General features: G+C 35.8%; 1 protein-coding gene across 4 annotated transcripts in view; it reads left to right on the top strand.

Moving 5' to 3' along the window:
- Nucleotides 1-24725, top strand: part of KYNU (kynureninase) — a 180276-nt gene extending 155551 nt beyond the window's left edge. For all 4 annotated transcript variants that reach the window (XM_003406022.4, XM_064287256.1, XM_064287255.1 and 1 more), the window contains 3 exons: nucleotides 631-716; nucleotides 6672-6902; nucleotides 8648-24725. In XM_003406022.4, the coding sequence (XP_003406070.1) occupies nucleotides 631-716; nucleotides 6672-6902; nucleotides 8648-8773 (443 nt within the window). In that variant the 3' untranslated portion in view covers nucleotides 8774-24725. The remainder of the gene's footprint in view (nucleotides 1-630; nucleotides 717-6671; nucleotides 6903-8647) is intronic.
- Nucleotides 24726-25119: the final 394 nt, after the last annotated feature.

The raw sequence follows: 25119 nt of genomic DNA, 5'->3' as shown, positions 1-25119 counted from the left end.
TAAAAATTTTTTTTTTTTTTTTTTAATTAGACTAGTACATATGAGTCTCCTAATACATGGTAGTTATATAATCACAGGAAACATTGAATTAGCGAATACAGAACCAGCTTTGTTCAACTTCAGTTGTGAATATGTGCGTTGAGTGATTCAAGTCTTTTTTCCTAAAGGAAGCCACTTGATCAAATAAATCCTAGAGCTTAGAGTCACCTTCAGGGGTCATTTCATTCATCTTTCAGCCATTGGATGACATTACAAATAACACCTCCCACCCAAGCCATTTAAATCTTGATGCTCTCTCTCATTGACGTGATTTCATAATAGAAAAGCAAAGCGTGGGGCAGAACAAAGAATGCTGGCTTGGGAATGGGAGAACCAGAAAAGCTTCCAATGGAGACCATTTTTATCCCGTGTTTATGGGCTCAGGCGTTTGGTGTGCTGCTGAGAAGATGGGTATGGGGGAGATGGGCATTGCAGGTGAAGAGGAAATATGACAGTATTTTAGCTCCATGGAGTTTCTCTTAAATACCTCAGAAATTCTAGGAATAAAAGTTTTTAAGACTCACTATTTTACTCTCTGTGGATACTTTTTTGGGTATATTTTATAAGAATAACATGATATTAACTTTTCAGAACTTCAGTTAATCCCCGGGGCCACTGGATTCCGAATTTCAAATCCTCCCATTTTGTTGGTCTGTTCCTTACATGCTAGTTTAGAGGTAAGTGATCGTTGTATCAAACTTCCGATATCATTACCTTTTCCTTTATCTGATTCTGACAGTATTTTCTCTGCTAATTAGCAGGATTATAAATGTGCACTGCTCTTGAGTAAAGACCAGGGGAGAGTGTTCTTCTTTAGGAGAGTGACTGTGTACTGATCATCACTGTTTATCTCTCTGGCTCCAAACACAATGCTTGGCACATTGGTGGCGCTCAGGAAATGTTAAACAGAACTGATGTTGAAAACTACATTTTGGGTTCTACTTAGAATCTGTGTGAACTTGTAATAAGTTCTTTAACCTTCACTTGGTCTCTGTATGTACAAAACTAGCATGTAATATTTAATTCTTCATTAATTTAGTTATTCAACATGTATTTGAGAATGCATTGTGTGTCAGATGTTGTGATTCTAAGGACTCCAGAAAGGTTTTATTATTTATTATTTTTACCATTAGACAAAGTATTGAACTGACAAATTTCTATGTGAAGAAGCCATAGGAAGACTTACATTAAGAAAAAACATAAGTAGTAAACCAAAGATTTGTCTTTGTAGCTGTCTTATGAGGTAGACTGGTTGTTTTTTGTTTGTTTTTGTTCTTTAACTGGGACTTTTATGCCAGTATATCCATGTATAATCTCTACTGTTACTGAGTTATCAATTTTTTTTAATTTGTTCACATTTTTCCTTAAATAAGTTTGGTCTCACACTGAATAAAATATCCATGTAATCAGTTTAGTTTTCTATCTATCTATATCTATAGAGCCTTTTCACAGTGGTTAAGAGCTCAGCTGCTAATCAAATCTCTACTTATTATATCCATATCTATCTATTTTACATATCTATATTTGTAATTATTTGTATATTATTTTCAGGGTGAGAAAATCTGTTTAAGTAAATATATATTATTAATAATGACATTATATATAGTTAAAAAACTATATATTATGTCATTATTATATTATTAATAATGACATTATATATAGTTAAGAATAATATTAATCCATATATTAAGTAGATACATATTTTATATTCATGTATTTAAGTAAAATTTACATTTTAAGTAAACATACATATATTTCTATTAAAACCCATTGCTTTCCAGTGAATTCCAACTCATAGTAATCATACAGGGCAGAGCAGAACTGTCCCATAGGGTTTCCAAGGCCGTAAATCTTGAAGGAAGCAGACTGCCACATCTTCCGCGTAGCAGCTGCTGGGTTCAACCGCCAATCTTTAGGTTAGCAGCTAAGCGCTTAACCGTTGTATCACCAGGGCTTCTTTACAGTTCTACAATTTTAGGGTTATAGCAGTTTCTTATGTTTGGCCACTGGGTGGCAGTGTCAAGCTCCTCTGTTTTTATTTTTTTCACCACTTGGCAGTGGTAATAGACTCATTTCATTCATCCAACTTACTCAGTTTGACCACTAGATGGTGCTTGTGCTGTTTTCACTTTTTCGCAATTTTTTGTTTTTATGTTGAAAATAGACCCAGTGATAAGATTTTGCAGCCAGTCATACATCTGTTGAAAGTTTTTGGGGGGTGAAAAATAATCTTAATAAATCATATAAGTGGTATTGACTTCTTTTTATAATATACATCCAGGGCAACACTATTTAAACATTTTAACACAAAGTAAAATTTCTGCTTGCTGTGTAAGTTTATATCAACCAGAAAATGAGTTACAATATGAAAGGCACCAAGACATAGCTTAAGAAGAACTAATGTTTAAGATTATTTTCTCTGATCTTCCTTATCTCTGTAAATGACTTCTCTGCCTTATCTAGAAATTCTAGACACTTACACTGTATGGTATTTTACCTACAGTGGGTTGGCTTTTCTTGCAGTATTTACCCCTTCTGCCGTGGGAAAGGTGGCAGATTCTTATTTTTTCTACCACTAATTTTTTGCCACCCTGTATTATAGTCACCTCAACCAGGTTTTTATTCTCAACTGGAAACTAAAGACTGATTTATTTTTTCTCTTGATTATCTAAATGTAAACTTAGCAAAAGAACCCCGAAAGCCACACAAAGAGGAATATACATTTCCCTGGAGCCCTGGTGGAAGCTGTGTGGGTGTAGTGGTTAAGAGCTTAGCTGCTAACCCAAAGCTGGCAGTTCGAATCCACCAGCGGCTCCTTGGAAATCCTGTGGGGCACTTCTACCCTGTCCTATAGGATCGCCATAAGTCTAATCAACTCAGTGGCAACGGGCTTGGAGATTCCTTAAGAAATATTTTAAAATATTTACTGCTGAAGTGATGTTCTAACTGAGAGTATCTTTAGTGAATCAAGCCTTATGCTGGAAAAAGTGTTTTTCAAACTTCTTCCCCATTATAAGTTGTAAAATATAAAGCTAGAAAATAATACATTTAGTTCCCCATTCTCTGACTGTAAAATCTTGACACTTCTAAGCCTGCCTCTAAATGGGTGAGTATCAGTGAATTAACCAAGTAGTTACATTACCTGTTTAAACGGTTGCTGCCTTGTAGAAGATATGTGGTTAAAGTTCGAGTAAACGAAAGAAATAAATGCAGGAAACAAATGCCTCTCTTAGTTGTCTCTACTTGCTTTTTGAAAAATATTCCTACATAATGGACTTGAAGTCAAATACCAACTGCAGGAGAGATGTTACACTTAAGAATTATTTGTTTATGAACACGACCTCAGATGGACAATACAGTGATTTTTAAAAAGATATCAATATGACTTTCTTTACAGTTACACGTGCAAACATCAGTTGGTACCATTACAAATGGCACCCTAGAGTCAGTTTCAAATTGTCCCTTGATTAATAGTGTTGAATATTAATCATTTATACAATAATATGTGGGAAGGGAAAAGAGCAATGGGCTAAGAACTAGGAGACACGTACTCTAGCCTTCACTGGGACACACTGAGTGTGATCTTACACAAGCAACAATTCTTGAATTCATTTGCCTCATTTTTTAAATGGATCAGCGTACTTCTGAAGTCCCCTCAACCTGCCTATTACCTGATTGAAATTAAACAATACCTACCTTGTAATTTGAATGTTCGCATTTATATGCGGCAATGGGTAGATAATTTTTTATACCCTTTCAGTAAATAAATCTATAATAAACATCCTCAAAATACCAAATCAGAGCATTCAGTTAAAATGCATGGCAAGTCAGAAGACTCAAAACAAAGAAATGCACTGTGTGTTTCCTCAGAAAACTACTGAAGAGCCAGTTTAAAGAATTTAAAAGAAAAAAATGACAACTGAAAGCATCATACTAGTTTTTCCTTCCTAAACTTATCAGAATTTTCTAGCTTTGTATTCATTTTAACTCAGTAAGGAAAATAACCCAAGTTCTTGAAACTCTACCAAGAATTCTGTTATACACTGAATATTTATCAAATTATTCTTTTTTTCTAATTTTTAAAAAAATCATTCTTCCACAGTACTGAAGGCATAGAAATAATAAGAAGAAAAAAGAAAAATGGATATTTATTTTACTTTCCTTTTAACCCTGGTTATCCTTTCTTAATATTATTTTTATATGAGGCTCAGAATAGAATTTTACACTCTGTGAGAAGAACTTGAGTGCTGAGAATAGAACTGCCTTTGCGTTTTTATGTGAAAAACAGTTTTAGATTTGAAAGTGACTTTATTATTAGAAGTTCAACATTCCATGATATATTGAAATTATGTGTATTAAAAATACTGGTTTCTAGTTATCACAAGAAATCTCTAAGTGCAAAACACCTTTTTATAAACGCAAACCTATGAACACAAATGAAATCACATTAAACGAAAAGTTAGAACCCACCAGTCACTCCGTGGGAGAAAAGACCTGGCGATCTGCTCCCATAAAGACTATAGCCTAGGAAACCCTATGGGGCAGTTCTACTCTGTCTTTAGGGTCACTATGAATTGGATTCAGACTCAATGGCACACAACAACATAGAAGAAGCAGAAAATCTCCTAGAATTGCTTCTGAAAATCTCCTAAGAGAATCTTGAGAAGATTCATGTCATATTCCTTTCATTCTTATCACTTTATTGGTGCCCTCTGGCAGCCAAACACTTGTGGGCTATGCCTTGCCTATCCCTCCCTACCTCTGCTCTTTGCAAGAATATTGACTCTTTACCCTGGTCTGCTTGAAGCCAAAACCCAGCTGTGTCTCCATGGTACCAGATCTACCTATGTTTTATTTACACAAGTAAACGAAAAGATATCTTCCACCAAGCCTCATGTAACCTGGGGTACCCAGTTTCTGAAAAATCATGTTTGCACCCCAGATCCTAGATGTTTCCTTAAACAATGGGAGCAGTCTCTACTTGCAACTGATCTCTTCGCAGACTTGACAGTCTGTGAATCGTGGTTGGAGAGAGACAGATACCATTCTGCCTTCTCCATTTCTCTTCTCTTCCTTAGATACCATTACCTTCAGTACAACTCCCACACTCTCCTTCAACCAAATCCATAGCTCCATACAACAGAGTTTAAGAAAAGCCACGCCTGAATGCTCTGAGCTCACTCCTTCAGGAGATGCAACCAGATTGTGAGCTCCTGTTTGAGTCTTATTAGAGTGCATGCCCACACATGTCACACATGCATACGGAAATAACTACCTTCAGAGACTTCGGAGTGTCTAGATATCGCCAACAACCCTATCTTTACTCTGTGGGATAATATGATACAGAAAACGGACATTAAGGAGCATACCATACATCACGGCCTGTTCACAGTTCATTCAGTTTTTATGTGTAGGATATATTCTTAAACTCTACTTGACCCTAAGAGATAAGCTAGAAAAGCATGTCTGTTCTGACCCCTAATGTCCCAACCCTAGTTATTATGTGCCCTTGCCACTCATCTTTCTATAAAGCACCTCCGGCAGCAAGTGGCAGCATTTTCATGCCAAAGTTAGAGTTTAGTGCAATGAAAAATGAGAGAGAGGGAGACAGGGAGAAAAGAAGGAAAAATATTTCAGTAATAATAGATGTAGGGATCCCTGGATGGTGCAAATGGTTAAGTGCTAGAAGCTTGGCAGTTTGAACCCACCCAGAGGTGTCTCAGATGACAAGCCTGGTTATCTGCTTCCAAAGGATCACAGCCTTGAAAACTCTGTAGAGTAAAATTCTGCTCTGCACACATGGAGTTTCCATGAGTCGGAATTGCCTCGGTGGTAACTAACGACACAGGTCAAACGATGATGGGTGTATTACGAAGGAGTTGTTTTCTTTTCGGTCCAAGATGATTTGGCTTTACCATTTAACTGCTGTTTTCTTCCTGTTAAACTGGAGAAGATTTAAGAATTGATCAAAAGAATCACAAATAATATTGGTAACACTGTCTTCCATATACGCACCTGTGTTGGGGCCCTGGTGGCACAGTGGTTAAAGAGCTTGGCTGCTAACCAAAAGGTCGGCAGCTTGAATTCACCAGCTGCTCCTTGGAAACTCTATGGGGCAGTTCTGCTCTGTCCTATAGGGTCACTGTGAGTCAGAATCAACTTGATGGCAATGAGTTTGGTTTTTGAGTTGTTGTTGTTTATAGTTTGCATTGCACTATTGTTGGACTTAACAAAAATTACAGCAGAATAGGAAAAAAGCCTTCTGGATTATGGAATAGTTTGGGGAGGGGAGTTTAAATTTTATGATTTTTGAATGCGTTTATTAAGGTGTGTTTTGCTTGGCGATTATATTAAGCAAAATAGCTCTGAAGTGACATCATGGTAACTTTTTTTTTCCTTCTTCTTTGCAAGTATTGTTTTAAGGACATTTGTACAGTTTTCTGTCATGGGCACTTTGCTTCCAGTTTATAATGGCAAAGCATTTAAAAAGAGGGCATTTTTTTGTTTTGTTTTGTTTTTTTAAATATCTGAAATGAGATGTTCATTGGAAAGGTCAAAAGTGGTCATTTTCTTTTTATGCATAATTTACCACTAATTTTTGCAATGTTAACCTGATTGTTTTCATTCTGCAGATCTTTAAGCAAGCAACTATGCAAGCATTGAGGAGAAAATCTGTTTTGCTAACTGGTTATCTGGAGTACCTGATCAAGAATTACCATAACAAAGATAAAGCAGAAAGCAAGAAACCAGTTGTGAACATAATTACTCCACCCCATATAGAAGAACGGGGCTGCCAGCTAACACTAACATTTTCTGCTCCAATGAAATATGTTTTCCAAGAACTAGAAAAAAGAGGAGTGGTTGTAAGTACATCTTTTGCTTTGCTACCAGACTTTCTGTATGGGCTGCGTGTTGGGGATAAAATTTGAATTCTTTGGTTTATTCACTGTTGCATATTATTTCACATCAGTCAGCAATCCAAAACCAAAAAAAAAAAAAACCCACTGCCGTCGAGTCGATTCTGACTCATAGCGACCTTATAGGGCAGAGCAGAACTGCTCCATAAGGTTTCCAAGGAGCGCCTGGCGGATTTGAACTGCCGACCTTTTGGTTAGCAGCCATAGCACTTAACCACTATGCCACCAGGGTTTCCAGTTGATAATCAGTGAGTATGAATTAAGGGCCAACTAAGCATCCAACACTGTGGTAGCTGACGGGCACCAAGACCTGTCATTTTCAATAAAAGGAAAATGATAAATTTTGGTTAAGGAAACAGTTTTGGGTAGCATTCACTCTTCTCATAACAATTTGGGCAGAAGAAAAATATTTCACTATACTGAATGAGTACATGATTTTCACTATAAGTTTATTATTAAACTATAAGTTCACAAAAAGTTTATTGACTTATTATTTTTACAATATTTATTGACTGTGGAATTAAGCAATATATCAGTTTAGTGAAGTGGAAAAAAAATCTTATTTACTTGTTTAATTGAACTAAGTTGTCATCAACCTTGTCACTTTATACAAAAATGATGTGTAGACACATCTAAGCAGTAGTAACATTACATGGAAAAATTTTTTTAACCCTTGAGCCCAGGTGGCCTTCTTAGTCTCATCAAGAGAACTAATAAATGTTAGCTTCAGGAAACCTCATTCCAGTGCTAAAGTAATTTAGGAATTGTTTCATCCAAACCTTTAGGAGAGGTTACCCTAGATTCAGGAGGCATAAGTCAGAATATCAGGACTCAGATGAAGCAAGTCATTTCCAAGTTGTGTGTTCTTGGAAAAGTTACTTAACATCTACCACCTTGAGTTTTCTCATTTGCATTTTGGGCATAAATATATTTAGAGAGTTGTGATGGGAGTTAAATGCGACAGCACACATGAACCATGTACCATATTGGTTAGGAGCCCTGGTGGCTAAGTAGTTAAAAGCTTGGCTGCTAACCAAAAGGTCAGCAGTTTGAATCCACCAGCCACTCATTCAGCTGCTCCTTGGAAACCCTATGGAGCAGTTCTACTCTTTCCTATGGGGTTTCTATGAGTCGGACTCGACTCAACAGCAACGGGTTATATTGTTTAGGCCTGTAGTAGGTGTTTTATAAAGCTATCCAGAGGTAACCTTCAGGCTAGACCAAATTCTCTAGTCTTACTTCTGGACCTTTCAGCCTTCTGAGGGATATAACCAGCTCTTTTTTTTTTTCACCTACAAGATTAGAAATTAGAGAATTAAATGTAAAGATAATTTGCTAAAGCTCTCCCAATCGCAGTGTCCTCATTCATTTAAGTTTGTCCAAGGGTTCAAGTCCCTCTAGGGCCTCCCTCATACAAATTGTATATATGATCTTCAGATGCTTAAAGATGATAATTGCTTAGGGGACTTCAGCAAAGTACTTTGGATATTCATGTACCAACCCATTAGTAATTTAATTACTAGTGAGAAATACTTTACAAAACACTCTGCTTTACTTCAAGTGAAAATTTCTTTCTTTATATGTTAAGTTTTAGGGAAATCAGCATGAATACTTTAACTTTATTTTGAATGGAGATTTTCATTGTGTGAATAATGCTAACATTATTGTGGCTTTATTCCCCCTTCCCACAGTGTGACAAGCGGGAACCAAATGGCATTCGAGTGGCTCCAGTTCCTCTCTACAACTCTTTCCATGATGTTTATAAATTTGTCAGTCTACTCATTTCTGTACTTGACTCCACAGAAACCAATAATTAGAAGTGTTTTCTAGAACAACTTAATCAAATACACTGAAAGCTGCTGTAGTTATTATTGTTATTATCTAACTTTAATTAATGGAACTACTTCAAAATCGATTGCCCCTAGCTGGGGATGAATTGCATACTTTACAGAAATATCTAACACAATGTTTCTGAGTCTATAGCCCTTAGGAATCCTTATGGCTGTCCAGTTTCCCCACCCACACTTGGGTCCTAATCCACACTTTTCAAGGATGTTTCTTTATTTAATGTTGTCACAATATTTTGTTTTTCTTTGTTTTTTTTTAAGGGGCTTTCTCTAGTGCAAGAGTTTAAATATTACTCTGTCTCCAAAGCAGTAAAAAAATCACCCCAAGGTACTTGTGATTAAGGTTTTAAAGATTAGGAAATAAGAACCTCATCTCTCTGACTGTATTTATGGACCTTTCTGATCCACTATGACAACTGAAGTTAAATCAGCTCTGTTGGACTTCCTTAGTTTTCAGTTGTTGATGCCACAACCAGTATTACTGAATTTGCAAAGTATTCTATGTTTGTGTACATGAGAAGGAAGAAAGTGAATATGACATAGTTATTGCTCCTGATTAAACAGATTTGAATGAAACAAACTGACTTAGACAAACAGATTGATGGTAGAGTTAAATAAAAAGATAAGGAACTCCAACACCAACACGCACCAACATCAGCAACTACTGACACTTATCAAGCACTTACCACGTATCCTGGTGGTGCAGTGGTTAAGAGCTCAGCTCTTAATCAAAAGGTTGGCAGTTTGAATATACCAATTGCTCTTTGGAAACCCTATGGGCCAGTTCTAGTCTGTCCTATAGGGTCACTATGAATCAGAATCGACTTAATGGCAACAGGTTTGGGTTTTTTGGTATCATGTACCAGGTACTATGCTAAACTTTTTTTGTTATCTTGTTTAATTGAGTGGTCATACAATTGCTTTAGCAAAGCTTCTCACTCCATCTTTTGATGACACTCATCACAAATGGAAGCATGCTCAGAACCTTAAACCAGGACCATTCTTGATTTCAGATAGAAGGAATCATTTTTAAATAAATAATGGTGAACAAAACAGACATGTCTTTAGTTCTCGTAGAACATGTAGCTTAGTGGAAGAGCAAATAGTAAACAAGTAAATTCCCAAGTAAATATACAATTATAAATTATTACTTCTGTGAAAGACGAATAGACGATACTATGAGAAAAAAGATCTGAGGGGTATGAATTACATGGTTAAGTAGGAGAAAAATACATAGGTTTATTTTCTAAAATATTTCATACTAATCCCATTAAAACTGTATGTACTAGTCATTCCAGGAATAATCAGCACCACGTACTCACCAGTTAGGTTAAGAAATAGAGCATTTAGAAACTACTTCTGTGACATTCCCAGACAACACCCTCTTCCCTCCTCAAATCCAGAGATAACCATTTTGTGTTAATCATTTCGTCACTTTCTTTAAAGTTTTACAGGTTTGTATGTATCCATAAAACTATTTAATTTTTCCTGTGTATGAACTTTGTAGAAATGGAATCCTTCATACTGTATTTATTCTTCAGCTTCTTTAGCTCAACATCATTTTTTGTTGTGATTCATCCATTTGTTGTATGCAGCTCTTCATCACTTTCCTTGCTGCACAGGATTCTGTTATATAATTGGAGTTAATTTACTCTTCTACTGTAGAACGTTTGGGTTGTTCTAAATATTTTACAATTTCAACAATGCTGCTATGAATATTCTTGGCACACGTTTAAAATTTTGTGTAGGACATATAGCTGTGAAAATGCTGTGTCATAGGGAACATACATTTCCAAGTTTACTATGTAATCTCGAAATGGTTTCCAAAGTGGTTGTACCAGTTTCCACCTCAACCAATAAATAAGAGTTCCCCTGGTCCAAATCCTTGCCAATAGCAACTACTGACTTTTTTTTTTTTTTAATTGTGGAAAGCTGGAAGGTATAAAATGGCATTTCATTGTAAGTATATTTTTTATTTCCTTAATTAATAAAAAAAAGTTGAGAGATGATTCATAAATTTTGGGGGCCTTTGTGTTCCTTATTCTGTGAAATGCCTGTTGATACTGTTTGTCCATTTTCTATTCAGTTCTTTGACTTCTTCTCATTGATTCAAAGGCTTTAAAGATAATGTTGAAATTTATATTTATTCCATATATTTTCTCCCAGTTTATAACTTGTATTTTGTGTATTTGTGTGTGTGTGTGTGTGTGTATAGGCTTTTGATGAATGTAGCAGCTAGTAAGGGCTGCCATCGACTCAGCTCCCAGCTCATGATGACCCAGTGCACAACAAAATCAGATCTTTATTTATCCATAGGGTTATCACTGGCTGATTTGGGGGAAATAGATTGCCAGGCCTTTCTTCCTACTCTGTGTTAGTCTAGAAGCTCCATAGAAGCCTGTTCAGGACCATAGCAACACGTGAGCTTCCACTGACAGACAGGTGTTTGATGAGCATGAGATGACTTCGCTGGGAACTGAACTTGGGTCACTCGCATGTTAGCTGAGAATTATACCACTGAACCACCGCTACCTCCTCCTTTGATGACCCGAAGTTCATAATTTTAAACTAATCAAGTGTATCAACATATGACAATGTTTGTGTTTTTTTAGTTTTTATTCAAATAGTTTACCTATCCTAAATAGGAAAGATACCAGAAAGCTGTTTACCTGTGTTTTATTGACTATTCAAAGGCATTCAACTGTGTGGATCATAACAAACTATTGATAACTTTGTGAAAACTGAAAATTCCAGACATTTAATTGTGTTCATAAGGAATCTGTACATAGACCAAGAAGCAGTCATCTGAACAGAGCAAGGGGATACTGCATGGTTTAAAATCAGAAAAGGTATGTGTCACGATTGTATTCTTTCACCATATATATTCAATATGTATATTGAGCAAATAATCCTAGAAGCTGGACTATATGAAGAAGAACATGGCATCAGGGTTGGAGGAAGACACATCAACAACCTGAAAAATGCAGATGACACAACCTTGCTTGTTGAAAGCAAAGAGAACTTGAAGCACTTACTGATGAAGATCAAAGACTACAGCCTTCAGTATGGATTACACTTCAATGTAAAGAAAATGAAAATCCCCATGACTGGACCAATAAGCAACATCACGATAAATGGAGAAAATACTGAAGCTGTCAAGGATTTCATTTTACTTGGATCCACAATCAACGCTCATGGAAGCAGCAGTCAAGAGATCAAAGGATGTATTGCATTAGGCAAATATGCTGCAAAAAAACTCTTTAAAGTGTTAAAAATCAAAGATGTCACTTGGAGGACTAAGCTGTGCCTGACCCAAGCCATGGTATTTTCAATCGCCTCATATGCATGTGAAAGCTGGACAATGAATAAGGAAGACTGAAAAAGAATTGGTGCTTTTGAATCATAGCGTTGGCGAAGAATATTGCCTATACCATGAACTGCCATAAGAACGAACAAATCTGTTTTGGAAGAAGTACAGAAAGAAGTGATGATGGTGCGACTTTGTCTCAGGTTCTTTGGGCATGTTGTCAGCAGGGCCCAGTCCCTGGAGAAGGACATCATGCTTAGTAGAGGGTCCGAAAAAAGAGGAAGGCCCTCATTGACACAGTGGCTGCAACAATGGGATCAAACATAGCAACAGTTATGAGGATGTTGCAGGACCAGGCAGTATTTCATTCTGCTATACATAGCGTCGCTATGAGTCAGAACCTACTCAACGGCACTGAACAACAACAACATCTTAAATATAAAAAAAATAGTCTTTTCTATTATAAATTTTTATGACTGCTGTATAGGAGAGTTATAAATCATATTTAATTTTTATAAACTTATAAATATATATTTATAAATATATAAATACTTCATTTTTTCCATGTGGATAATTTTATTTTTTTATGCTCCGTAATGCTTGCTTTGTTGTAAGTCAAGTTTCTATAGATATGTGAGTTTCCTTATGGGCTATCTGTACTTAGTCATTGGCCCATCTGTCTATTTTTGCATCAATACCACATTGCCTTAATTACAATAATATAATAGGGCCTGGCATCTGCTAGATTACATGCCTCAACTTTTTTTTTTTAAGGATTTCCTTGGTTCTCATGGGTTCATTTATTTTTCCTTATACATTTTTTAATACATGTTATTATTCCTGAAAAATGATTTCACTTAGTATAAAGTTCTATGTTGACAGTCCTTTTCTCTAAGGATATAGGAAATATTTCTTTTTGGCTGCCATTATTGCTATTAAGCATTTAGACATTCCTTTCTTAAAAAAAAAAAAAAATTTTTTTTTTTTTCCTTAGGTTGCTTCTAAGATCTCATTGTCTTTAATGATCTGTAGTTTTATTATGTGTGTAGGTGGTTTTTTTTTTTTAGGTGGTTATTATATTTGTTATATTTGTGATGTGCTGTGCTCCCAAGTTCTGAAGATTATTTTTTTTTTTACTTCTGGAAAATTCTAAGACATTATTTCTTCAAATATTACCTCTTCTTCATTGTCTACTTTTGGAACTTCAGTAAGAGGCACGAACACTTTTTCACTCTCCATCCTTATCTCTAGCCTTTTATTTTCTATTTTTCTATTTAATTTCCATACTGTTCTTGATTATTTCTTCAGATCTACTTTCCTAGTTTATTAATTCACCCTTCAGTTGTTTTAACTATCCATTTTTTTATTAATTCATTATATTTTTCAATTTCTAGAAGTATTTTTTTTTTCCTCCGTAATTTACTTGGACATTCTTGATCTTTTGAACCTGCTTATGTTTTCAGTCATTTGTAATAGACACTCTGATTCCCCATGAGCATCCCCTTCACCAGGTGCTGAGAGTTTTGGTGCTAACAGACCATAGGCACATCTTTTTTTTCTGGAGGAAACCCACAAACTATGACTGATTGAGAGAATAAAAAAAAAAATCCTTTGTATCAAGCAGAGAAGGAGGGGTACTTTACAATGCACTTTATGTTTCAGAGACCATTCTAATCTGTTGATTAAGCCGAGACTAGAATTTAACCTGAGACCGTACCCTTGTTTAGCTCTTACTTCTTTCATATCCTCCTGTACTACCTCCTTAACTTTGTTTGCGCTTGCGTGCGTGTGTGCGTGCGTGTGTGCTTGTGTGCGTGTTTTCCCTCTGAGAAGCAGCCCTCGATAAAACATACTCGACAAAATTCCCATCTCAAGCTCTTCTTCTAGGGAACAGAATCTAAGACAGGTTTTCCTTTAAAAATAATAAATATTTTACCTTCTGTTATCTATGAAGACTTTATAGTTTGGCTTCTTTTGGTTTTCTCACATAATGCCTTGTTTCCTTATGTGCATTGTTATTGTTAACCTAGAACTGTTTATTTAAATTTCAATTTGTATGGAAGGCTGGGTTAAAGTTGAGTTTTTCCAAAGAGAATTCAAGTCTGCTTCCAACAGTTGCCCAAGGCCACTCCTGATATAAAAACACTTCAAATTTTTGGTTCCAGCTTACTCAGACCACATGAATAGGATGAAGTTGGATACATTAGTCCATGTGAGGGCCAGTTTGTCATTACAAATCTCAGAATATAATCATTTGTCTTGATGACCCTTATATATCTTTTTGGGGACCAACATTAAGGAGGACTCACCTTTTAGCTTGTTTACCTTGCATTAGACCTGTTAGGTGGCTGATTCAGCTATTGACACTGAATCTTAATATCCCTCAGATTTGGAAGAAACTCTTGTGATAAATGCCAGCTTTGATCCTTGTTTGCTTCCCAGATTCCTGCCTTCATTTCGTTTTGGTATTCTGAGAATTCTTTACTTTCATGCCATCTTGCTTTTAAAGTTTTTTTTTTTTTTTTAGTCTAGCATTTGTAATTGGGAGAGTAATTCATGGAATCTAATCTCCCACAACATGCCAAACTATCAAGAAATGTTTAATGACTGAAAACTTCCTGTTTTCGTAAGTAGAATATGTGATCAATAAATTAGACTTTCTTAAAAAACTCATGCACATCTATATAAATACCACTGTTTTTATAGTGATGCCCTTAGGAGCTATTGTAATATAAGGTTGTTTGTGGAACCCCACATTATGCATATTTTATGCTGCTGAATTTATGCAAAACTAACTGGAGAAGAGGCTGGAAATTAAGTTGATAACTTCATTTCAAATTAAAAATTTAAATTTTTTACAGATACTTTCTGCTGAAGAACTTCCTACTTATTTGAATTCAAAACCATATGGGTTTACCTACAAATTGTTTCATGACTTTGTTCCACATGGCTGATATTTTGGTTCTCTTGGTGTGCCCCTCAGCACTTAGCACTGTGCTGAACCTATAGACAGCCCTTAGCAAGCAGGTAATTAATGGGAAATGGGCAGGCTTGACAATCACATCTGTTCTACTAATCATCTCATCTTTGCCCCAAAAGGAAGCTAATAGAAAATCCTTTATGGTTGAATCTGATTCAAACCTGAGCACACTACAATATGCCAGAAATGTCTGAGATATTTAAAATAGCTAGCTTAAGTAGATACAAGTTTTCCAAGGTAGGAATTCAATTGTATTCTGTTATCCAGGTTGGAGACCGTTCTACAATTTTCAGAATTGAGGGCATCGAATGTACTGATTATGTCAAGTTTACTATCACATTGCAGCCTTCTTTACCTTATAAAGAAGCCCTGGTGCCACAGTGGTTAAAGTGATCAACTGTTAGCCAAAAGGTAGATGGTTCAAACCCACCAGCCACTCTGTGGAAGAAAGATGCGGCAGTCTGCTTCCACAGAGATTTACAGCCTTAGAAACTCTATGGGGTTGCTATGAGTCAGAATCGACTCGATGGCAGTGGGTTTGGTTTGGGGGTTACCTTATAAGGACCCCAAAGACCCTCTCCCATTGCCCCATCCAGGACCAAAGTTCATAGTGACTTAATTGTCCTAAATCAAATGAGAGAAATGCAGTCAACCTCTTGCCACCAAGACCCTTTCACTCTCTCACAAAAGACAAGCAAGCTAACTTTGGGTTTCTTGGCTTCAATTGAAACTTCAATCTCGTATACTCACAATATTCCTTTAGGTGAAAAGAACTGCGTTTTTGTGCCAATATTTACTAAGCAGAGGTCTTAATTTTCTCTTTCCCAGTGTGTGGGAGCTTCACTTCACACAGCTCTCCCTCCATTCTATTGTGTTAAAACAGCAAGCTTGTCAAGAATGGAGACATTGTGGTGATATATGCAGACACTATGGGAGGGAGACATTTTCTCTATGGGTTAAAGCAAGTAGTTGGATCAAAGTCAGGATGTAGATGCTACAGCTGGTCTGGGAAAATGGCAATTAGAAGGGAAAAAAGAACAGAAAGAGAGAATCACAGACAGTCTTTTTTTAGGTGGCAGCAACAGAACCAGACTGCTTGAAACTGGTAACTGGCTCCAAATGTCACCTTTTTTCACTGAATTCTGAATAATATTGCCATTTTATAACTGTTATTGTGTTGTATTGGTGGCCATATTAGTTCACAACGAAATGGTTACATTTTTATACATTATAAAAAAAATACATTATAGATGCTATTTATGTCTTAGATTTCTTTCTCTCAACAAAATTTCAGAGGATTGAAGAAAGGCATGTTAAAGCTTAGGGAACACTTCCTTCCAATGACTTTCAGGCCAGACGAAGCTGGTACATTCATTGCCATCAATTTCAGCACTTTTACCTGGTTTAACACCCCAGTGCCTGTCCAATTACCTGTCTTTTGGAAAATCTCAACTTTTCAACATGATCTAAATGTATAGCGGTGTCAGAGAGAATAGAAATATAATAAAGCAATAAGAAAAATAAACATTTTAGTATTTTCTCTGGTAGGTTTGGTAACTGACAATCACTTTTCCAAAAAAAAAGTTATAAAATTACTATATGATAATCCATGTTTTCAGGTAATGCTCATCTTCTACCTCACAAAAAATTATAATAAAGGAATATAAGTAACAAACACATTAAAACCACAAAGAAATGATGGGGACAATAGCATGGGAGATGCTGTAAAGTGGAGGGAAATAATGTAGCTGGTGGAGAAAGCCGAAACATAATTACCTGTATGACAGGGGAATGGTATCAAAGGATAGTAATAGGATTCATGAGCCCCTGGGTGCTGTAAATGGTTCACATATTCTGTTGCTAACTGAAAGGTTGGAGGTTGGAGTTTGTCCAGTGATACCTCAGAAGAAAGGCCTGGAGATCTACTGAAAAATCAGCCATTAAAAATTCTATGGAGCACTGTTCTACTCTGACACACATCCAGTCACCATGAGTTGGAGTCAACTGGATGACAACTTGTTTGATAATACCATTCAAGAAAAGGAACCATTGGAATGTTAGGTATTAGGGGTACCACCTAACTGTGAAGGCCAGGATAAGGGTGGAACTGAATTAAAAAAAAAAAAAAACTTTATTATTTTTTTTATTTTTTTTAGGTAGTTGAAAATCTGTAAAACTAGCAATCAGCCTCCCAGATCCCTTCCTGCAGCCCGTGCAACCATAACACTGTATCTTACCCACACCCACAACAGCAGGAGTTTACTTTCTAGAGAACTTGGAGGAGTGTAGCTCTGGGCATGAAACATGAAGATAGCTGAGGAGCAGGATGAGGCATTTGATGGAACACAGGGTGACTCAATGACTATTTGCATTCTAATTGGTGAAAGTTTCAAATTCCTTCCACCACATGGCTTCCAAGAGCACACCGCCAGGCTCATAACCATCACACCAGGGATATGTTTGTTGATTTCTCTGTGGGGAAAAAATGTTCAGTTCAAATATTAAGAGTTTCAAATCCTTACAAGGGTCTCATTGTGGTATAAAGATGCCCAACAATCAAGAAGTCCCGTTTGTGCACAGAATGAGTTTTAGAGTTTCAACTTCTAAAAATGAAAGAACACAGAGTAATGCTAGACATTTGATAACAACATTTAACATGCAGAACGGAGTCCAAAAGACACAACTTAGTGGAAACAGCATGGAAAGAGGAGAAAAAGAAAAAAGCTATCATAAATACCTTCAGAGAGACAAGAAAAGTAACACAGAACAAAGAAACTATGCTTTCAAACAAAGTCTTGGAAATTAAAACTACTAGGAATAAAAATTCAAAGGGCATACTGGAATACAAAATTATGGGACTATTTTGAAATTAGAACAAAAGTGATAAAACAAATAGAAGATTATAAAGGAAGTCAACAAGTCTACTAGCAGTTACAGAATAAGAGCAGATTAAATTTTTAAAAAATTATCAAAAAATGAAAGAAGAATTTTTCCTAAAATTGTAGACTATGTTTCCAAATTAAAAAGGCCCAATGGGTGCTTAACATTTTTTCTGTGGGTAATAATTTTTTTTTTTTTATTTATTTCAATCACATCTTGGGAAAAATGTAAAACACTGGAATAAAAAAAAAAATTCTAAAATCTTTTAGCAAAAACAAAACAAAAAAAAGCCCATTCAAAACATAAGCAATCAGGATGGTAAAGGAATGCTCAACAACATATCTGGAAGGTGATGATACAAGAATGCTTTTGAAATTCAGATAGAAAATGATTTTCAATTTATAATCCTATGACAAGCCAAAATATCAATAAAGGTGGAAGTAGAATAAAGTATTTTCAGTTGTGTAAGGCTTCAGAATTCTTTCCCGTTTACTGGAAGGGAGCTACTGGAAGACATACACACACACACACACACACACACACACACACACACACAAGAAATTAATCCAAAAAAATAGGAATATATTTGAACCAAGAACAAGGGACTCAAAACAAGAGAGAGATAAGGGATATTTCCAGAAAGAGGATGCAGGAAAGTCTGGTGACAGAGTCGCTCAGCCTTAGAGAGGAACCTCACCAGAGCAGAGCAGATGTTCGGTGGATTTGGAAATGTCTCTCCCTCTCCGTCCCTGTGTCTCTTTCTCTCTCTCACATACACACAACACAATACCTAATGCCTGATATATTTGACCATCATGAGAAGAGTTCCAAGTTCTGTTAGAACTAATTTGAGGATCCAAATTAATAGAAACAGGAAAAATTGGACAAATATAAAAAAAGGCAATTATTCACTTTAGGGAAAATATGTTTGTATAATAAAAGACACCTTATCATATCGGACTATACTATGTGGTATAGAAGGTATGCCCACTATTTCTCAATTTAATATTTAAAAATCCTAAATTTTCCTACTCTTTTGTTATATATTCAGCGCTAGCTGTGAACAATATTTATGTAGCTATAAACTTGCAAACAATGAATACTGATTTAATCAAAAGCCGTGGTTTCTCTACCTGTGGAGGATGAATGGGGAGAAAGTGTATGGGTGTGTATTTATGGGTCATGGGGCAGAGGAGAGCTATGACACTGTAGTTAAGTCCTCAGTATCCACAGTCAGAAAAATAATATTGCAAATTTGAAAATAAGGAAATCACAGCAAACTCATATGATTTAAAAATATGGAGCTAAATATAAGTAGAAATAGCTAAAATAATTAAAAGCAGTTGCCTCTAGGTTCGCAGGAATTAGAGGTTGGTGTGGAGGGTCAGAGGACTATTAATTTGGACATAAGACTTGTTACATGCAAAGAGGTGCACTGCAGGGATTAAGTTCACAGATTTTGAAACCAAAACTCCAGTGTTCAAGCCCTGGCTCCACAATTTACTAGTCGGGAAACCTTATAATTTAAATACTTGGAGACCTTGGTGGTGTAGTGGTTAAAAGCTATGACTGCTAACCAAAAGGTCGACAATTTGAATCCACCAGGAACTTCGTGGAAACTCTGTGGGTCAGTTTTACCCTGTCCTGTAGGGCCGCTATGAGTGGAAATCGACTCAACAGCAACAGGGTTTTATTTTTTATTTGTTATGCCTTTATTTGGGCCCTGGGGCAGTGGTTAAGCATTTGGCTGCTAATCAAAAGGTGGGTGGTTGAATCCACCAGCCACTCCGTGGAAACCCTATGGGGCAATTCTACTCTGTCCTATAGGGTCGCTATGAGTCAAAATCCACTGGATGGCCATGGATTTGGTTGGTTTAGGCCTTTATTTCCCTGTTTATAAAACTGGAGAATAATAGTACTTCTTCATAGGATTGCCTTACTGATTGAGTGAGTTAATGCATGAAATCATTTAAATTATTTATGGCACAGATTACTAGGATTAGCGGTACTATGTAACTTAACTGCTTACATAAATTACTTTGATAAAAAAAAAAAAAATGAAGACAGAAGCTTGGCCCATTGTGTGCTACATGGAAAGTGGTCAAAAACTAGAAAAAATCATATTTAAAAACTAAAAATTGATGAATATTCAATAATAAAATCAGTCCATTTTAAAATGTTCAAAGTGTGTTTTTTAATGTCTGAAATCTATAAACAAGAACATTTCATTAATTATGTTTAACTATGAAAAAGTAATTTGCTTCCATTGTAACTATCAGTATGTGAACATCTTGCCTAAGATGTGAATTAAAAGAGGCTTCTAGAAAATCAGAACTTCATTTGCTGAAAGGAATGAAGATGGTAAAATTAAACTAATAATTAATATTTGCCAGAAGGTTAATTAATAATGAAAATAATATTTCTGTCCTGCTGAACATTAGTCCTGCATCTGCTTTAGAGATACTTATAGGTTGGCAGGTATGCCCTCTATTTCTAAACTTAATATTAAAAAATCTAAGTTCTTGATATACTTTAACATGTATCTCTACTATTTCACAAAAATTGAATGTAAAATTTCATCACAACTGATACTGAATGTATTTGCTTCTTGATAGAGATTAAGGACACGAAGTTTTCCAAATATCGACTGTGTTTAAAGAGACGTTGTGAAGCGGGGAAGGAATTTGGGGAATGTTTTGATTTTGGTGGTTTTATTAATTGTAACATGCAGTAAACCATGTATTTGTTTTTATTTATATTTTCAACTACGATGTAAATAAGAACACCTCCAGATATTCTTTTTGGCAGGCACAAAAGCTGTTTATTCAACAGATGATATAGACAATAATGCATGGTTCATAATTAGTGAGAAAGCTGTAGCTTATGAAGTTCTGATGGCATTCAAACAGTTTGTGTGTAACTAAACTAAGGCTGTTAGGGGATGGCAGCTTAAGACATTTTGAACATGTGGACAAAAAAAATTGAATTTTTATTATTGTAAATGAAAAAGGGAGATTTCTGGGAAAGCTAGACAAGCATACTGTCATCTAGGCTTGAGTGAGTTCAGAAGGAACGCTGTCATATAAATAGAAACCTGCTTTTCCAAGTATAAAGTCCCTGGGTGATGCACACGGTTAAAGCTCTTGGCTGCTAACTGAAAGGTTGGAGGTTCGAACACAGTTCTACTCTGCCACAGGGCTGCCATGAGTCAGGATCGTCTTGACGGTACAACTGGTTTGGTTTTTGGTATCCGTATATTGAACAAATCTTTGCCTCAACTCTCATGCACAACGTGAGGGACAAGTATATCTATATGGTACAAGCAATGTGTAAAGAGCATTGTTGGGTACACACTATTATGTTCAATTTGATTGATAATTAGTATGCTCAGTTCATTTGGTAATTGATATGGTTTGCCTAAAACTTAGGCCAGTTCTCCATACATATAAAATAATGACTACACATTTCTTCCAACTTTGAATGTTTTAACTACCATGTTGGGTTGTCCTTTGATTGTCAATCCAAATGATCACTAATCCAATTGAGTAGAAATATAAAACCAATCACACCCTGGATTTTAATTTTGTCAAGTTACACTATCATAATTTCAAGAACTAGGTTTATACTTCATAGCTGATGGGATTTTCCTAGACTAACATGTAAAGAAAGTTTACAACATGGAGTAGGCTCTGCTACAAATGAAAAAAAGCTCTATTTGACTGATTTAAATCTTATATGGTAATTTATATTTTAATGAATATTTGATGGAATTTAGAATCATATATAGCCAAATATATTGCCATCTTTCATGTTTCCAAATAGTAAAGAATAAAATGTTTTATAATTACCATCATTAGATTGGGTTGTCATTCAATTTCCGTTAGACATGAAAATATAATTAAAAATAGCATTTGTTAAGAATTTACAATATACAAGACACACTGCCAGGTGCTTTACATAAATTATCACATACAGTCTCCAGGCCAGTGTTATGAGGTTATCCCTGTCCTCATTTTATTTATAAAGAAATAGAGGCTCTGAGATATGAAGTAAATAATCTAATGCCATATTCCCTTTAACATACATAATCTGAAGAAGAGAAATATCTGATGAAAATGTACAGCATCATGTAGATAATGTAGACCTAGTGTGTTTTATTCTGAGCATCAGAAGCTTAGGAAAAAAATTACAATGAAACATACATATCTTTACAAGACTAAGTGCACTCTGGACATTTTCATTACAATACACTTTATAAAAAAAGATGAAGCTAAAGCATTTGTGCATATATGTGTATGTGATGTTTAAAAAAGAATTTACCCGAAAGACAAAGACTAATCTAGTTATCACTACTGGACATATGACAACATTTAAAGACATTAATAGTCAGGAAATTTTGAGTGCCAGGAAACTGTATTCAAAGAAAACAACTGTTTTCATAGTTCTCTGACTCCCAATCCATATTTTAAAGGAATTTATGTTATTTACAGTTTAGAAATATATTTCAAAATTACATTCATAGTTTCCTTACAAGAAAGAAAATAATAAGGAAGGAAAGAAGGAAGAATTAACTAGTAAGACTGAGAAAGTAAATTGTTGCTTTCCTTTGGAAGTGTTTCCCATAGAAAAATTTTTAACTCATTTTATTTTTAATTTTCAGGAATTTAAAAGAAAAACACATTTTAATATAGAAGCTTACATATAGTTGAAAAATATCTACTAGTTAAATAAAAGACAGAAAGACACACTGGGTCACTTAAAAAATTGGGTATTACATTGAGATCAATTTTATCACAAAATCTAAACTCCCTTTTGCAGAAAATTATCCATGCTCTTTATACTCCCTGAAATAATCCAATGTATGCACCGAGTACCTGAGGTGTGTAATATAATATTTCTGCTGCTTGCACAATTACAAAGGAAACAGTGTTGGCGTGGTATCGATTACCTCCATCAGAGGAACCCCAGTAAGGAGAGGACGCGAGGAGAATTAGACCCAGAATGTCAACTCACTCCATTCCCAGTAGGTGTTGAAGCCTCCAAAGAAGGCATGACTCATGGGTACTGGGTAGAACAGCATTTACTCACAGAAAATAGAGGCACATTAAGATCAACTTCAATAGTGGTGTTGGTTCCTTGTGGCCTACAGGTTTCGCTTGGCAGCCAATTCCGAGTGGAGGACTGTACGCACTCCTTTTGTGCTGCAGGCAAAGGACCCCGTTTCCTCCCGCTGAGAACAGATATAGCAGTAAGATTGGTCAGGTGCCATGTGATGCCCACATATAAGCAGAACAAAGAAGTACGTGTTAGGCCTGTAACAGGGAGATATTCCCAAACAAGGCAGAACACCCAGTTCAAACTGTTCTCTCCCTGTAATAAGATGTTTCAGGCTTGAGGTCCTGATGAGACAGCCCAAAGGAGGGGCATAGAGTCTCAGATGACTGCTTTCCCAACCAAGAGCTTACTTCAACTAAATACTTGAAGAACCTTATTCTACTTCATCTAGTAATAGTCCTTAAATATAAAGTGAGCCTGAAGACTACCTTATGTACTAAGAATGGAAAAATAAACATTTTTTGAACACTTAAATAGGTGTATACTTCAAATTATACAATATTACAATAATATTGAGAAAAACAATATATATAAACCAGTTTGATCATAATAAAATAGGCAACTCCTAAAAGTGGAATGAATTATCCACTTCCAGGCAAATGAAGTAATGAATTGAACCGACTTAAAAGAAAATATGGCAATATATACTGAACAATGGTTCTCAGACTTTGGACTACAAGCACCACAGAACTGTGCTTCCTGAAAAAAAAAAGGAAAGAAAACAAAGTGACCCTGGTGACTTTACTGGCTTATAGGCTGAAGACTGTTACCGGGATGCAACACAGGAAAGACAAACTCTAAAAGCCTACCTATAAGTCTCATTGAGTTGAAGAGACTGAGATTGTTAAAAACTCTTAGCAATCCACCTCTCAAATCAGGAATAAGGCAAGGGTATCTGTTCTCCCCACTCTTATTCAACATAGTACTTGGAGTTCTAACAAGTACAATAAGGCAAGAAAAATAAGTAAAAGATATACATATTAGAAAGGAAGACATGTAACTGCCCCTATTTGCAGATTCCCTCATATGTCTGTCAGTTTATTGCACTGCGGGGGCTTCAGTGTTGCTGTGATACTGAAAGTTATGGCACCGGTATTCAAATACCAGCAGGGTCACCCATGGCGGACAGGTTTCAGCTGAGCTTCCAAACTAAGACAGACTAGGAAGAAGGTCTACTTCTGAAAAGAATTGGCCAGTGAAAAGCTTATGTGTAGCAGCTAAACATTGTCTGATATAGTGCAGGAAGATGAGCCCCCAGGTTGGAAGGCACTTACTGGGGAAGAGCTGCCTCCTCAAAGTAGAGTCGACCTTAGTACATGGTTGGAGTCAAGCTTTTGGGACCTTCATTTGCTGATGTGACATGACTCAAAATGAGAAGAAACAGCTAAAAACATCCATTAATAATTGGAATGTGAAATGTACAAAGTATGAATCTAGGAAAATTGGAACTCATCAAAAATGAAATAGAGCACATAAACATCAATATCCTAGGCATTAGTGAGCTGAAATGGACTGGTATTGGCCATTTTGAATTGGACAATCATATAGTGTAGTACTCTGGGAATGACAACTTAAAGAGGAATGGTGTTGCATTCATCAGCAAAAAAAAAAAAAAAAAAAACTTCAAGATTTATCCTGAAGTACAACCAGTCAGTAATAGGATAATATCCATACACCTACAAGGAAAACCAGTTAATACAACTATTATTCAAATTTACATGGCAACCACTAAGGCCAAAGATGAAGAAATTGAAGATTTTTACCAACTTCTGCATTCTGAAATTGATCATACATGCAATCAGAATGCATTGATGATTAGTGGTGATTGGAATATGAAAGTTAGAAACAAAGAAGGATTGGTAGTTGGAAAATATGGCCTTGGTAATGGAAATGATGCTGGAGATCACATGATAGAATTTTGCAAGGCCAACAACTTCTTCATTGCAAACACCATTTTTTAGCAACATAAACAGTGACTGTACAAGTGTACCTTGCCAGACAGAATACACAGAAATCAAATTGATTACTTCTGTG

Source organism: Loxodonta africana, chromosome 6 (assembly GCF_030014295.1).
Source record: "Loxodonta africana isolate mLoxAfr1 chromosome 6, mLoxAfr1.hap2, whole genome shotgun sequence".
Classification (NCBI taxonomy): domain Eukaryota; kingdom Metazoa; phylum Chordata; class Mammalia; order Proboscidea; family Elephantidae; genus Loxodonta; species Loxodonta africana.
Note: the sequence above shows the minus strand (reverse complement) of the source record. Positions and strands in the feature narration are given on the sequence as shown.